At 38.3% G+C, this 13,966-nt stretch overlaps 1 protein-coding gene across 1 annotated transcript in view; it reads right to left on the bottom strand.

The window, feature by feature from the left end:
• PPARGC1B (PPARG coactivator 1 beta) overlaps positions 1–13,635 on the bottom strand; it is a 153,578-nt gene extending 139,943 nt beyond the window's left edge. The window contains exon 1 of the mRNA XM_070937370.1: positions 13,550–13,635. Coding sequence (XP_070793471.1) covers positions 13,550–13,633 — 84 coding nt within the window. The 5' untranslated portion in view covers positions 13,634–13,635. The remainder of the gene's footprint in view (positions 1–13,549) is intronic.
• Between the last annotated feature and the right edge of the window lie 331 nt (positions 13,636–13,966).

The following is a 13,966-nucleotide window of genomic DNA, read 5'->3' as shown; positions in this document are numbered from 1 at the left end:
ATAAGAGACAGAAGCAGACAGAACGAAAAAAAGCCACAAAGAATCAGTTGGAACATTTGATAAGAGGGGAATGTTTCCTTTCAGATGCTTCACAATTGCCTCAAAATGCTTCTGTTTCTTCTGTTAAACAGAAGGAACAGCTTTTCTTCATACATTTTCCTAGCCCTCTGATCATGGCCTGGTGGGAATGTTTTGAACTACTCAGTCAAACTGAAAAAAATGAAGGAGACCAAGAATCCTTGAAGTCAAATCCTGTCAATCAAGAACTGCTTCAGACATTACTTACAAATTTTCAAGCTACGAACATTCACCAATATGAACAAACCTGTCCACAAATCCAACCTACAAGGTCCTGAAACTCAGAAGAGTTGCATACATATATGCTTGTTTGGAATTGTGAATAAAATGGATTTACAAACAGCCTCTTGGAACATAACCTATTCATAAGTAGAGAACATTGTCTGTACTCTTAAAAAAAGTCACCAATAAAGAGTCACCAATCATTATCTACCTTGATTAAATTTATTTCAATTGTTATTTTTCCACGTTTGAAGATGATTTCCCAGCTAGCAATCTTCAAATCTCCATTATTTACTGGAAGTTGTAGGAAGAAAACAGGAACTGCTGATAAATTTGTAGCTTTCCAATTGCAACTGTATATTAGTTTTCTGCAAAATGTCAATCTTGCTTCTTACCTGTGTACTATATATATTTATACACATATCTATAGCTTTAGGCAAAAACTTTTGGGTGTTATTTTTCCCATTAATACCTATATCAATACCTGTATACCTGGATCAAGCAAAATGTCATACATCTGACGAGTGAATTATTTAGTGATGACTGCAAGCAGGAGAAAAATACACAGATACAATAAAAAGAAAAGAAAATTCTGGTTTTGATTCCAGCTTCTCTTTCACTCTTCTCATTCGTCAATTGTTGAAGCTGAAAAAGCACTATTAGAAAGCATTAAATTTTCTTGAAAAGAATGCAGAATCTAAATTAGTGGGAATTTTAGTTTTAAAAAAACTTGACAAACATCTAACAATCAACTCTGTCTCCCTACAACCAAAAGGTCAAACAACTGAACAGGGGGGGGAAAAGCAGAATAAACATTTTGGTTTTGTTTCTCAGCCAGAACAGAAACAAATCCATTGTCAGAAAGTATTTGTTGAATTTGAGCTAGAACACAACTGTAAAGGAGGAAAAATCACATTGTTAATTTGCAGTAATACTTCATCCAAACAACAAATAACTAATCTGATAAATGGCTCTGCAAGAACCAATATCACAATCTGAAAGAATATAAAAAAGAAAAGCAATGTCTCTGAGAAATTATTTTTGACAGTTTGGATAGGCTTCTGTACTCTTACCATTACAATAGCCAAGATTTGGGCCTAGAAAATATAAAGCTGAAGTAGAGTTACTTCCTCCTTGTGACAGCAGCTTAGTTCTACATATAGCTCTAATTTAAAAATTGAAATTAAACTGTACAAATAAAGGACATATTTGTAAACACTAACACTGGGTTTCTTTGTTTTTGCATATTTGGTTAATTACTAACATGCTGCAGGCTGCTGTGAAACAAGTGTCAGAAGAATACAGTATATGGAGTGTGTGTGTCTGTGTCTGTCTATGTGCATGAAGAATTAGTACAATGGTTCAATAATTTATATGTAGCAACTCACTTCTTCAGTATAGCTGTATCTTTTCCACTCTCTAAGTCAGTCTTTTGGTATAATAGATATAGAGCTATTAGCACTTTAACTAACAATTTGCAGTCTTGGTCTATTGTATGTCAGACTATTTCTAGAAGTGTGGGTTTCTGAACATATCTCTTTGCAACTGTTTGTTATTCTGCAATCCCCTTTTGTAAAGTGATTTGGTAGACTTTCCATTTTAAAAAAAACCTCATTGTCTTTTTTACATCTCTTATGTGATTATTCTTGAATATTTGTGTGATTTCCCCCCTCCCCCCCCACTTACCTTCTTAGGAACTCTATTCGTTGACATTCTTTATATTTTCCTTTGTTCTTTCCTCACTTGACATTGGAAGACTGTGTTCACTTATCGTATGTCCTTCAGGTACCTCAAGATTTTAATCTTTTATTAGGGTGTATTTGTTATGACAGCTACTTTAATTTTTATTTATTTATTTTGCTTCAGTTTTCATGATGTCTCTTTCCTTTCTTATAGCTCCTAAGGTTCTCTTTCACATACAGTAAATGTACTGAATCTGTTCATTCTCTTGATTTTATATTCTGACTTTATTTCTTTCTGATCGGATTTAGCTGGCACATTAACCTCTTTAATTTTCTAAGTTTAACCTATATATTTGACACCAATATTTCATGATCTGTTCCTGTGAGACAGTGGGGCTTTGTAACTCCATAGTCTATGCCTGGAAGCGTCTGGGAAACTGAACTGCACTTCTCCATGTTTGCATGACCATCTAGCCATGTCATAATTCTATTCAACAACTTTACTTTTTGGTATGGGGGTTTTATTATCTGTCACTGAAATGCGTTTAAATGTTTCAGCCAGGTCCTTATAGTTTTCTGAGTAGTAATGGAATTTTGCCAGTGACTTCCTCTTGATTTTGCACCTCTGATTTTTATTTTGCACCTCTTTCATCTGAGGGAGTTAGGTTTTCTTGCACCTGTAGATCCTCACCTGCTTTCCCCTTAGTTATAGATTATACAAGGCCTCATTTTCCTTACCAGCAAGGGTGATTCTATGAGAAGTTCTTGTTCTCACTAATGTTTCTCTCAGGCCATATCAATTTTATTGTAAGCAGGCTAGAAATGAACAAACTGAAGTACAAGAGCAAACTCCTTTGAGTTAATCATGATGGTCTTGATTAAGTAGCTTCCTAATAGCAAATTATCTTTTTTTTAAAAAAAATGCATGTTAAAGTAATTAACTATACATACGTCCAATAGCATTAATAAATAATTCCTTCAACGAGAAAGTTCTTGAGCCACCTGCCTAGGCTAAAGACTCTTCATGCAGATTTCATCTATTTCAGATAAGGAATGCCTCAGGAGGTTAATTGTAGAAACAAATTCACGGAACTGAATGGCAAACAAAATCTGTATTTATGCATTCATAGCGTTCTTCAATAGCACCACTAGCAACATCATTTATTAAAGAATTAATCATTTTGAATGAAGATAAATTGATTTTAAAAGCTCCTTACCTATTCTGATATTAAAAGTTTTGCCGAATCACTGATATTTTTTTCTGACCTTGTTTTATATACAAGACTTCATGTCAGATAAAGTGCATGGAATTACTCTCTGAAATAGATAAGATTCTTGGGTAATAATGTATTTCCAGTTTCATAAAACTTCCATATGCAAGGGGTGTCTTTAATCTCTAATCACAAAAGATTTGAGTTGGACTACGTTCCTAGCTTTTAGCATCAAATGATATTCCTGACATTGTGCTGAGTTCTAGACCATCTCATGTGTTGAGAAAATGCAAATAATGAATGGATGCTGAAGTACATCAGTGAACATTCATTTCAGTCCTCTGAAAGAGGGGACAAAAAGATATTTTAGCTGTTCAAGTTCAACTGCAATTGAAGTTATTCTGATTTGATTTGATTTCAGGTACATAAGCATTCAGTAACCACTTTGGCATACCTAATCAGTTCAGTTTGCTTAACATTTTGCTTAACCTCTTACAAGAGAAACTAAGAGAAATGAAATGAGAAATGTCAAGCGAGCAGGCAATTTCAGAATAGGGAAAGGAATACAAGACCAGTTAGCTAACAGAAAATGAATAGTGAAAAGACCAAGTGAGTATCAAAAAGAGATCCATCATTTATTGACTATAGTACAGCAATCTTTGATTATGCAGATCTTGCCAGACGATGGAATGTATTAAGACTCATGGATATGTCAGAATGCTTGATTATTTTTCTGCGAAACCTTTGAAGTGAAATCAGACTGTTGCAAGAAATGAATTTAGAGAAACAGATTCAATCAGAATAGAAAGAGAGTGAGACAAGGATATATATTGCCCCCATATCAGGGCAGAAAAATCACAGAAGTGTCTTTGGAAGAGCTACAATTATAACGTGTCCGATTTTTCTCTGTTCAGAACAGTAAAGAGAATATCCCCAGTGCTCTCTTTGAATTGTTGTAGATCTAGTGAAGTTACTTTATATCTGATATAATTATAGGACTGATAGGACTTGGTTTCTACCTGTACCATCCTGATTACTATAGGTGTAGGCATTTCAGTAGGCTGCAGGCGATATGTTATTCTTAGAAAGCAGATCACAAGCCTTCCCTATATTTCATTGAGATAGAACAATATAATGATGATTAGGGTTCTCCTTCTTGCTCCTCCAAATATAGACACTTCACTGGGGGCTTTATACTCCAAATGCCTACACATATTTACTTCCCATAACAATTGATTTCAGCATTTCTCAGCAAAACTGGCACTGTTACAGATGTTGGTTTTTGATGGTGTATATAAGTGGCTCATCAATGTACATAAGGATGCGTAACACTACATTCCAGATTTTATCTTTCCAAATGAGGATTCTCATCATCCCATCTCAGTCATCCTAACTTAATTGCATAATTTTAGAGATTGCCAAATTAACAGTGCATCTCACTTGAACCTTCTTATCATTTTCTTCTTCTTCAACTTTTGGCTTATCATGTCCATTTATTTCTAGTGAGGCAAAGGTACAATATATCCTTGTAAGAGAAAATGAAAGCAACATATGAAAAACAGGTTATCATTAGGGAAGGGCATATATGAACGAACAGGGTCATTTCTATGTTTGCAAGTTATAGCATCTTGCCCAATTTTTATTGAAGTGGTATGAATGAAGCCTATCGTCATCCTTGTTATTTATTTGATTGATATAATTCAAATAATAATAAATCATTAAATGTATAAATTACCCAATTCCCAGAGATTCAGGGCAGTTTACAAATTATTAAAAATATTTACAAACAAGAAAAAAGCAAGAAAACAACACAACCGAAAACAAAAGAAACAAGATTAGTAGAAAAGACAATGTTTGTGGGTTTTTTTCCCCAGAGGGGAACAAAGAAAAAGAATTAAAGTGGTCTTTAATCATATTCACCAAAGGCCTGGGTGAAAAGCCAGACCTTCAAAGACTTTTGAAACACCTATAGACTGAGGGTCATTCAAATACCGGGATGAACCAGTAGTGGGTTCCTCCCGGTTTGGCCCGGTTCTCCCGAGCCGGTAGTGGTGATGATATGACGTCACTGAACCGGTTCTGCCCCCCCGCGCCCCCCACCCCCCCATTATTCTTACCTTTTATTTGGCCCCACCCCCAATCTATTGCTGCCTCCTGAGTCCCAGCTGATGGCTAGAGGGGAAAAAACTGTTTAAACTCTTGTGGCGGGGCTTCAAAGGGCCGCCCTACAGCTGATCAGTGGTAAAAGAAAACAAATGAGTAGACCGGTGCCTGCAAAAATACATGAGTAGATCAGTGCCTGCAAAAATAAATGGGTAGATCGGTATAGCTCTGCAAGCAGTTAAAAGCCGGTAGACCAGTACCTCTGCTAAATCCTAAATAATTGTCACATGACCATCAAGCCATGCCCACAAAATAAGCCACACCCACAGAACCGGTAGTAAAAAACTTTAGAACCCACCCCTGGGATGAACTTCATTCCACAGAGAAAGTGCACTTCCAAAGTCTTTTGGCATTGTTTAACTGAAGGAATTCTGACCCTGCCAATCCTCCCAAATCAGATTGGCTAGGCAGATACCAGAATATGGTAAGTCATACATCAAAAGCAAAGTGTTTGCTTGATGGTCTATAGAATACAAAATAACCCTAACTTATTTCACTACATGTTGAGTTTATTTGGAGAAAAGTAGGCAGGTACCAATACGTTTGACCACATTTTTATGTTGGTTGCAAACTATTTCAAACCATGGCTACAAGATGCCTCTGAGAGGTACATAGAAACAAGTAAATCAAGCATGCAAGAAAGTTGCTACTGCTTGTGCTGTATTTTTTTCTCCCTGCTTGTTACTATTCTGTTTATCTTGCTTTCATTTTGCTTTTTGTTCATTATATATGTTTATATGTGAATGTATATTATTCCAGGCTATCAATACCATTGGCCAGTTGTTTGCCTCCAATACATTGTTTTACTGAAATTTACCAGGAAATGTTCCATTTTTTACTTTTAAAGCTCTGCTATCATGATCTCTAAGGAAACCACCTAAATTTATTTATAAAATTTATTACATTTATATCCCCTCTTTTATGCAGGAATTCATGGTGGTATGCAGTGCTCCCTCTTCCCATTTTATCAAATAATCCCATGAGAACGAGTGACTGACCCAAAGTCACCTAGTGAATTTTCATGGTTGAGGACAGATTTGATCCTGGATCCTCCTTCTTTTAGGCCAACATTTTAATCAATATATTTGGCTTTTGATAGCTCCTTCTTAAATTTGCACCAATCAATATAGGAACAAGGCTGTCCAAATGTGAAGATTGTGTAGGTGGGGCACTGGGAGCCCTACTGCCTTCTGAAAAAGTTTCTCTGCTGTTATTAGAAAATAGGCCCAGCACCATAATATGAACAGTCATGTAGATACAAAAGAAATGGGTCATATACAGAACAAAGAAAAAGGAGTGAGAAACTAAATCAGTGCATCTGTAACTTATTTATAATTCTTTAGAAGTCTGCATTCCATAAATCTGAATACCTAAGCCAATCAATATGTACCCATTGTCCTCACTTCTTCTGTGGAAGACGCTCACTTTCCATTTTGAGGTTGGTGAAGAGAAAGTACAGCTAAACCAGAAAAAAAGTGAGAGTATAGATATCAAGGTTTGTTTCTGACAGATACCAGTACCTTTTTCCATATTCTGACTGAGTCCATGGCAGGGTGATAGGTTTTAACCAGATTAGCATTATTTCTACATCCCATGTAAATCTTTGGTCTGGAAGGTCAGCGTCCCTTACTAAATATATGCATATTAATTATGGAAACAAGAAAGAAGAATATAAGATACATGCACAGGCTAAGCCAATAAATAAATAAATCTCACTAGATTGAAACAAAATAGAAGCCAATGAACTGAGGAAGTGGCATTTATGATTTCACATTGTTGTATACATAGCAATATACCACACAACTCCCAGCAATTCTTGGCAGTTTGATATAGATTATGAATATACAATATTTGGTACTATTTTGTTTCTAAACTAGACTGTTTAAAATGCCTTGGTTAACAGAAATGTTCTATATCCATTCTTTATAAAACTGTCTTCTTACTTTTAAAGCCATATAAACCAGCAGTAGCTTCAGTGAATGAAAACTATGAACATAAAGCATCCATTAACCCAGCTGGCCACACTCTCTTCATATGATGTGAAAGTGCCATATTGTTCTCCACATCATATAAGGCTATGTTTTTAGACTAGTATTAATCACTTTTTTTCATTTCTTATCATTCATTCAGACACTGCCGTTCCTCATGGACATGTTCATAAAATGCCTGTCAACAATCATTGCAAGTACAAAACAATTAAATTGGAGTCGTTCCAGTACAGTCAATCCCTAGTCTTGGAGATAAAAAATGCCTTCTGATAATTAAATGGTGACAATTCTGAATCCTCACAATCACGTTTGTAAAATTGTATGGTGAATGTCTAAAAAAACTGAACTCTTTTTTTTTTCCTTGAGGAAGAAGAAAACATTTTGCTTCTCATCCAAGAAGCTTCATCAATTGTGATGGTGAACCTTCCATTCTCTTCCCCATCAAAACTGATGAAGCAAAATGTCTTCTTCTTCCTCAAGGGAAAAAACAGTCCAGTTCCTTTTGAGACATCTATGGTGAATGATTTCTTCTGAAGGGTAGTGGCTCCAGACCCACCAACTGTCCCTTGAGGCGGGTCACATATTTCATGAAAACCCCAAATGAAGTGTTATGAACACCTGCTATAAAAGATACTGTTCAGTGCCAGAAGCTAACTCCAGAACCAGTGAAATGACTAGGTCATTTTAAAATATTTTTCCCCTTGCAAATGATTAGCCATCATGAAAAATGCATGGTATGATGCTTATGCTTAGTTTATCTAATGATTATATTTGCATTTATTATAACCTGATGTACTTTGTGGAGATTTTCTGGTTCTTGGTTACCCAGCTGAAGGATATAGGCATTTGAGTGTACTATTATCCAAATTTTGTACTGTTAGACACAATGTATTTCTAGATCCAAGGTTTGGTAAACTGTCGAATCATTATTATCATAAAAGTCATCTGGCATGATCAGTTCCTAGCCAATAGTAACCTGGCACATATATTAGGATCATTTATTAAGTATTCTGATAAAAAGAAGCCCAGAAGCCAACCTTGCTAAGATTAAATTCACAGTATTATTCTGCTGAGATTTCTGCTTCAGCAAAACTTGGCATAACTTTGCTGTGGAGAAAGATGCCTGCTGACTACTGCTCACACTTTATAGACTCTCAAAATAAACAAATGGATCCAATCTATACAGCTGTCTGGTACTAAATTTACACCTCTCTGAGTGGAATCTATGTTGAAAAGCAATTTAGATTAACTTTCACTTAAAAATATAATGCCACACAAAGGCATTATTTCCACAGCTTAAACATTCTGCCTCTTGCCTGCCCATAATCACATCATTTCAGCTTTATATTCAAAAGCATATACATTTTTAACTGGAAATAAATCCCACTAGTTTCAACAGGATTTAAGTTTTGGAACTGAAGTGATATATCTCCAAGAGTTTTCTTTCTACGAAGTTTTCTGAATATGCTGTTCTTCTGTTAGTTTCAATTTGTGCGTGACATTTGCCAAAGACAGGAAAGCAAGCAGTGTTAAGAATATAAGGCTGCTTGTTTTGCTGTCTAGAATATAAAGTATATTCTAGAATTTAAAAAATGAAATAATTCCAACCCCTTTCAAAATCACCAGAGATGTAAGTCCTAATTTATTGTATAAAAATAGTTCAATAAAAATTGGAAAATGCAGTTTTAGAATAATTACTCAAGACGAGGAAGGCTGCACGAGTTTGAGAGAATCCAGAAAGTTTTATGGAAATTTATATGAGTTGGATGTTCTTTGGACCACATGAGGTTGGATACATACAGTAGAGTGGTTTTTCAGTTTTAAGTCAGAAAGAAAATATTAGTCAGTACAAAATATATATTTGTATTTGATTAATCCTACTTCCTTTATTTGCTAATTTATGCTTTATTTTGGAATGACAAAACAAAATTTTTATTCAGGATGGGAGATGAGATACAGTAGCAAAAACTGTTATGATACAACAGAAGAACAAATATAGTATATATTTTTTTTAAAAAAATGAAACACTGATAAGAACAATAATAAAAGACAATTTGTCACTCCCAACAATGCAAATAAAAGATCTAGGGCACCAAAAAAAGAGAAAGAAAAGAAAAAATAGAATAGAATAGAATAGAATAGAATAGAATAGAATAGAATAGAATAGAATAGAATAGAATAGAATAGAATAGGCCAAGTGTGATTGGACACACAAGGAATTTGTCTTGGTGCATATGTTCTCTGTGTACATAAAATAAAAGATAAAACACTTCTTCACTAATAGTGACTGAAAGTCTAGAATTTGATTTGCTGGCTTCCCCACATTTTTGTTCAGAACGGAAATATGTAGAACAGGTGAAGAACCTGATATCCCTTATCTTCCTCTTAAATTATTTCCCAATGAATCAAAATATATTTTTTTAAAATCACATTGTTCTCCTAAAGAAAACTTTATAGCATTTGTCAAAAAAAAAATCCTACACTTTTCATTCATTCAACTACTGAAGACAGTCATTCCAATTGCAATAGCTTGTGCAATAAAAAGACGCATTATTAAAAAATCTATGAATTCGTTGGACATTATCTGACAGAAGCTAAAGCAGTTTATTTTTTTATCAAACATAGTTTACAGTTCCAACTATGAATTAATGGAGCTGTTATCGAGATGTTGCAGAACAAAGAAATATTCTCCAGGGCATCCTGTGTTGTGATTTTTCTTTTAAATAATAATATATAGAAAAGGAAACCCCCTTTCTTATTCTTCTAAGACAGAAAAATTACATAAATCTTGCAATACCTAGTGTATCAGCAACAGACATAAACTCAAAACTAGCAGCACAGAATGCAGCCTGCTGGTTAATGCATAAACTGTATCAGTCCGATGCTCAGCAGGCCTATTCCAATGAGAAACCAGCCTGCAGGCTCTATTATCTAAGTGTTGCAATGCAGTCATTTTGGGAAATATCCTCTCCAACAAGACATAAAAGGTATTTAGATAAGTAAAATTAAATACTTTCTAATTGATGAGCTTCCAGTTTCCTGTACTATAATCAACATTCACAAGACTTTGAGATACATTTCCTTCTGCAATGTTTTCTGCAGAAGGAAAAAAGGGAAGAAGGTATTCATGGTAAGTAACGGAAAAGAACTGAAATAAATCAGAGACTCAGTGAAAGAGAGGAATAACATTCATTCTCTCCAAGCTGCCTGACACTTTAGCCTCGTAAAATAATCTGATCTTGTTCAGCTTTCCGACTTCATTGAGAACTCAGCAGCCCATCTGTAAGCAGAGGCAAGTTCAGTACAGTATTGTAGTAATGGAGAGTGACGTCAAGAGGCAAGCCTAGGAACCTCCTCCCACTTCTAGTTACAAGCAAAGCATGTGACAGCAGTCAAGGCTGGAGCCTTCGCTGCAGTTTCGTCAGAGGTTAAAGTACAAGTGCAAACCACAATTACAACTTCAATCATTTCCAAAGCAATCACATGCCACTCCAATTTCAGACTTTAGCCTTGTGCACACGCAAGGGAAGAGAAAAAGTAATCCGGAGATTAACAACACCTTCTAATAATGCACCAAAAGCACACATTAACCTACCAGAAGTGTTTTGGGGATGTACCTTCTAAATTACATATTTGTACTTAGGTACAAATAGCTGTTTATTACACCAGAGCTTGTGAAAATAGTCTTTGTACATGGTTCAGATTTTCAGGAAATGCTCACTCACTTGGTTTTTTCATATCCAACATGCAAAAAATACAGATTCCAGTACCTCCATTTACATTTGCAAATTTAGAATATATAAGACCAGATCTCAGGTTTTTTTTTTATCATTATACAAAAAGTTCCACTTTTAACTTTACCAACTATATTACTAGCTGCAGAATGTCAGATCTTTCATCTGTAAGAACACAACCAGAGGGTTTTGTACAAATCTCTTAACTTTTCTGCCTGAGGGTTTTGTTACTGGCATTTTCTGACAGCAAACACATCTTTATATTGATCCATGAGAGTTCCCTAGTTCTTTATCTGGCATCACCTAAATAACCCCTTGCAAAGTAAAAATCCCTATGTACAAAATATTCCATTCCTTTTTCTCTAATCCAGATGTCACCATTTTGTATCTAATTCTGTGAAAAGTTCATCCACGGCCTCCCCCTCCCAGCCAACACTGGAGAGCTCCAGTACTGGCCCTGGAACAGAAGTGTTCAGACTACAGACTACCAGCTTGGAGCTGGTCCAGCCTGGTTCTGTCTCCCAGATAAACACAAATATGTTTTGGATGAATTGGTGTGACTGAGACAAAGCTGTTCCTACTTGTCCAGGACCAAACCAGAGAAAATTTTCTACAGCTTTCTTCTAATCAATTAAATGAAGAAACCTGAGAGAGGGCAGGAGGAAAGAAGGAATACTATTATATACCACTTCCCAAATTAAGGCCATTTCTACTTATGGAGAAACCTGGAAGACAAGGGAGGCATGGAATTGTAACCATAAAAAACTGTGCAACAGCTCAGGGCTTGAGCTATGTATGATGGTCTTGAAGCATTCGCTCTAGAGCTCTTCTGCTTCTCCTCATGGAAAGGAATGCAGCCTGCTGCCCTTCCAGCAGGAACCCGCTCGTGATCAGCAAGGGCTGCCAAAAAAAGCCTTAATCTGATTTTGACATGCAACTCGGTCCAAAAGGGGCAGCAATCTGCAAAATTGCTTATTTGAAGCAACTAAGATTACCACCATCACCCTCACCCTAAAGCTGCGGGTATATAATCAGCAATGACTCACACATACAACCCTAAGACATTAAGTGCTCCCACCAGCAAATCCTTAAGAGAAAATGGAAGAGGGAGGGGGTCAGCATCCATTTATCCTTGTTTTCCCACAGTCAACCTGAATCGCTGCCAATCTTGCTTCCCCACGATAAAAGAAAAAGCAACAGCAAGCCCAAAGGAAGGGAGAGGGGAGTAAATAAACATTGTACCCTGCTCTTTTCATTTCCCATGGATAGTATCCTCAGCCTCTCCCATTCCTATTATAAACTATTCCATCCATAGTTTATAATTCTGGGGGTGGGTGGGGGAACCGAACGGCGTTCAGGTTTGGGGGGAAGGTAAGGTTAAAAGGAACAGCTCTGCAGCACTGCAAAAGCCAAGACTCGTTATCTGGGACACCAGCAGAGTGATCCACTCGTCCACGTGTGAGTGGTGCTGAAAACTGCTAGGATGGGTTTCCAGAGCAATATGGATAGGAAGAGGGGTGCGCAGAGCCATCCTCAACTTAAGTCTCTCCAAAAGAACGCTCTTGCTCCTTCTTTTCCGCCGGATCCTATCTAATCTGCAGCGAGCAAAGGACCAGCAATCTTCCGCGGGGTGGGGGTGGGGGTTTGGCAACATACAACCTCCCTCCCTACTTTCGTCCATTCCGCCTGCCGTTTCACGGAATCCGGGCACCCGAAGGGGCCGCGTTCCTGGCTCTCCAGCCCTGGATGCATTGGAATGTGTCAGACCGCCGGGCAACTAGCGAGCTCTCCATTTTCCTCTCCCCATGCCCGAGAGAGGAAAAGATCCGCTACGGAAAAATCAAAAGTCCTTACGCTTACGCACATATACACACAACGCACATTTAGCGCTCTCTAAGGGGATCACTCTTGCCTCGCAGATCTAAGTCTGCACCGTTAGCCCTTAAAAAAAAGAAAAAGGCATGGCTGTTCTCGGGATCTTCTGCACCAGACTTCTAAGTTGCGTCTGAATGCAACCACACACCCCTCATTCCCGGCACCCCGGATTCTCTGCAGAATAAATGCGGGCATGCGGCGTCTTTAATGCCCGAAAGTCGAGTGCATGTCAGATCAAGCACCCGCTGCGTAAAACATCGCAGCTGAAGCATGACAGTTCGGAATCCCCCAGCCCCAAATTTCACGGTGCACGGATTTTTTTTTAATCCCCGCCCGTTCCTGACAGATCGCAGAGCTGGGGTCCCGAATGACTCATGGGTTCCGAAGTCCCTGTAGCCGAGATGTACCGGTCGGTGCACTGGGGATCGGAACACTCTGAACCCCACAAGCTTAGCACCCGTCGCTCCAGGCTCTCCCCTCCTGGCGACTCCACGGTCCATTTAGAATCCCAGCGACTGTTCCGAACGTGCCGGCCGGCGGGGGTGGGGGTGCGAGAGTCCCCCCCACGAGACTAAGCCGGCGCTCCGAAGCCCTACCTGGCTGTCGGAGAGATAGTTGAAGACGAAGGAGGAAAGCTCTTCATCCAAAAGCGCGCTGCAGTCCGGCTCCGGTTCCGCCATCTTCCTGCTCCTCCGGCAACGGCACGAAACAGCATGCGGCAACGGCAAAAGCAAGCACAGTCAGAAACCAGCCAAACCGGGCAGCCGGCGGGGCGAGGCGGAGCCTGGAGCCCGCCGGTTGGAAATGGGCGGTGTCGGTGTCAGAGGAGGAGGAGGAGCCCGCAGGCGGGAGGCTCGTCTGGGCTGGGCTTCGTGGGAGCTGTAGGGCAAAGCAGCGGCAGCGACCAGAGCTGCTTCTTTCGCGCGCTTTGGGCGCCCGGAGCTCCCCCTCCTTGGGAAGAGGACTTGCGGCCTTGCTCCGCGCGGGTTTCGAAGAAGGAAGGAAGGAAGGAA

Source organism: Pituophis catenifer, unplaced genomic scaffold (assembly GCF_029215685.1).
Source record: "Pituophis catenifer annectens isolate HBS135680 unplaced genomic scaffold, rPitCat1.0.hap2 SCAF_2, whole genome shotgun sequence".
Classification (NCBI taxonomy): Eukaryota; Metazoa; Chordata; class Lepidosauria; order Squamata; family Colubridae; genus Pituophis; species Pituophis catenifer.
This window is presented reverse-complemented; position numbering and strand designations above follow the sequence as displayed.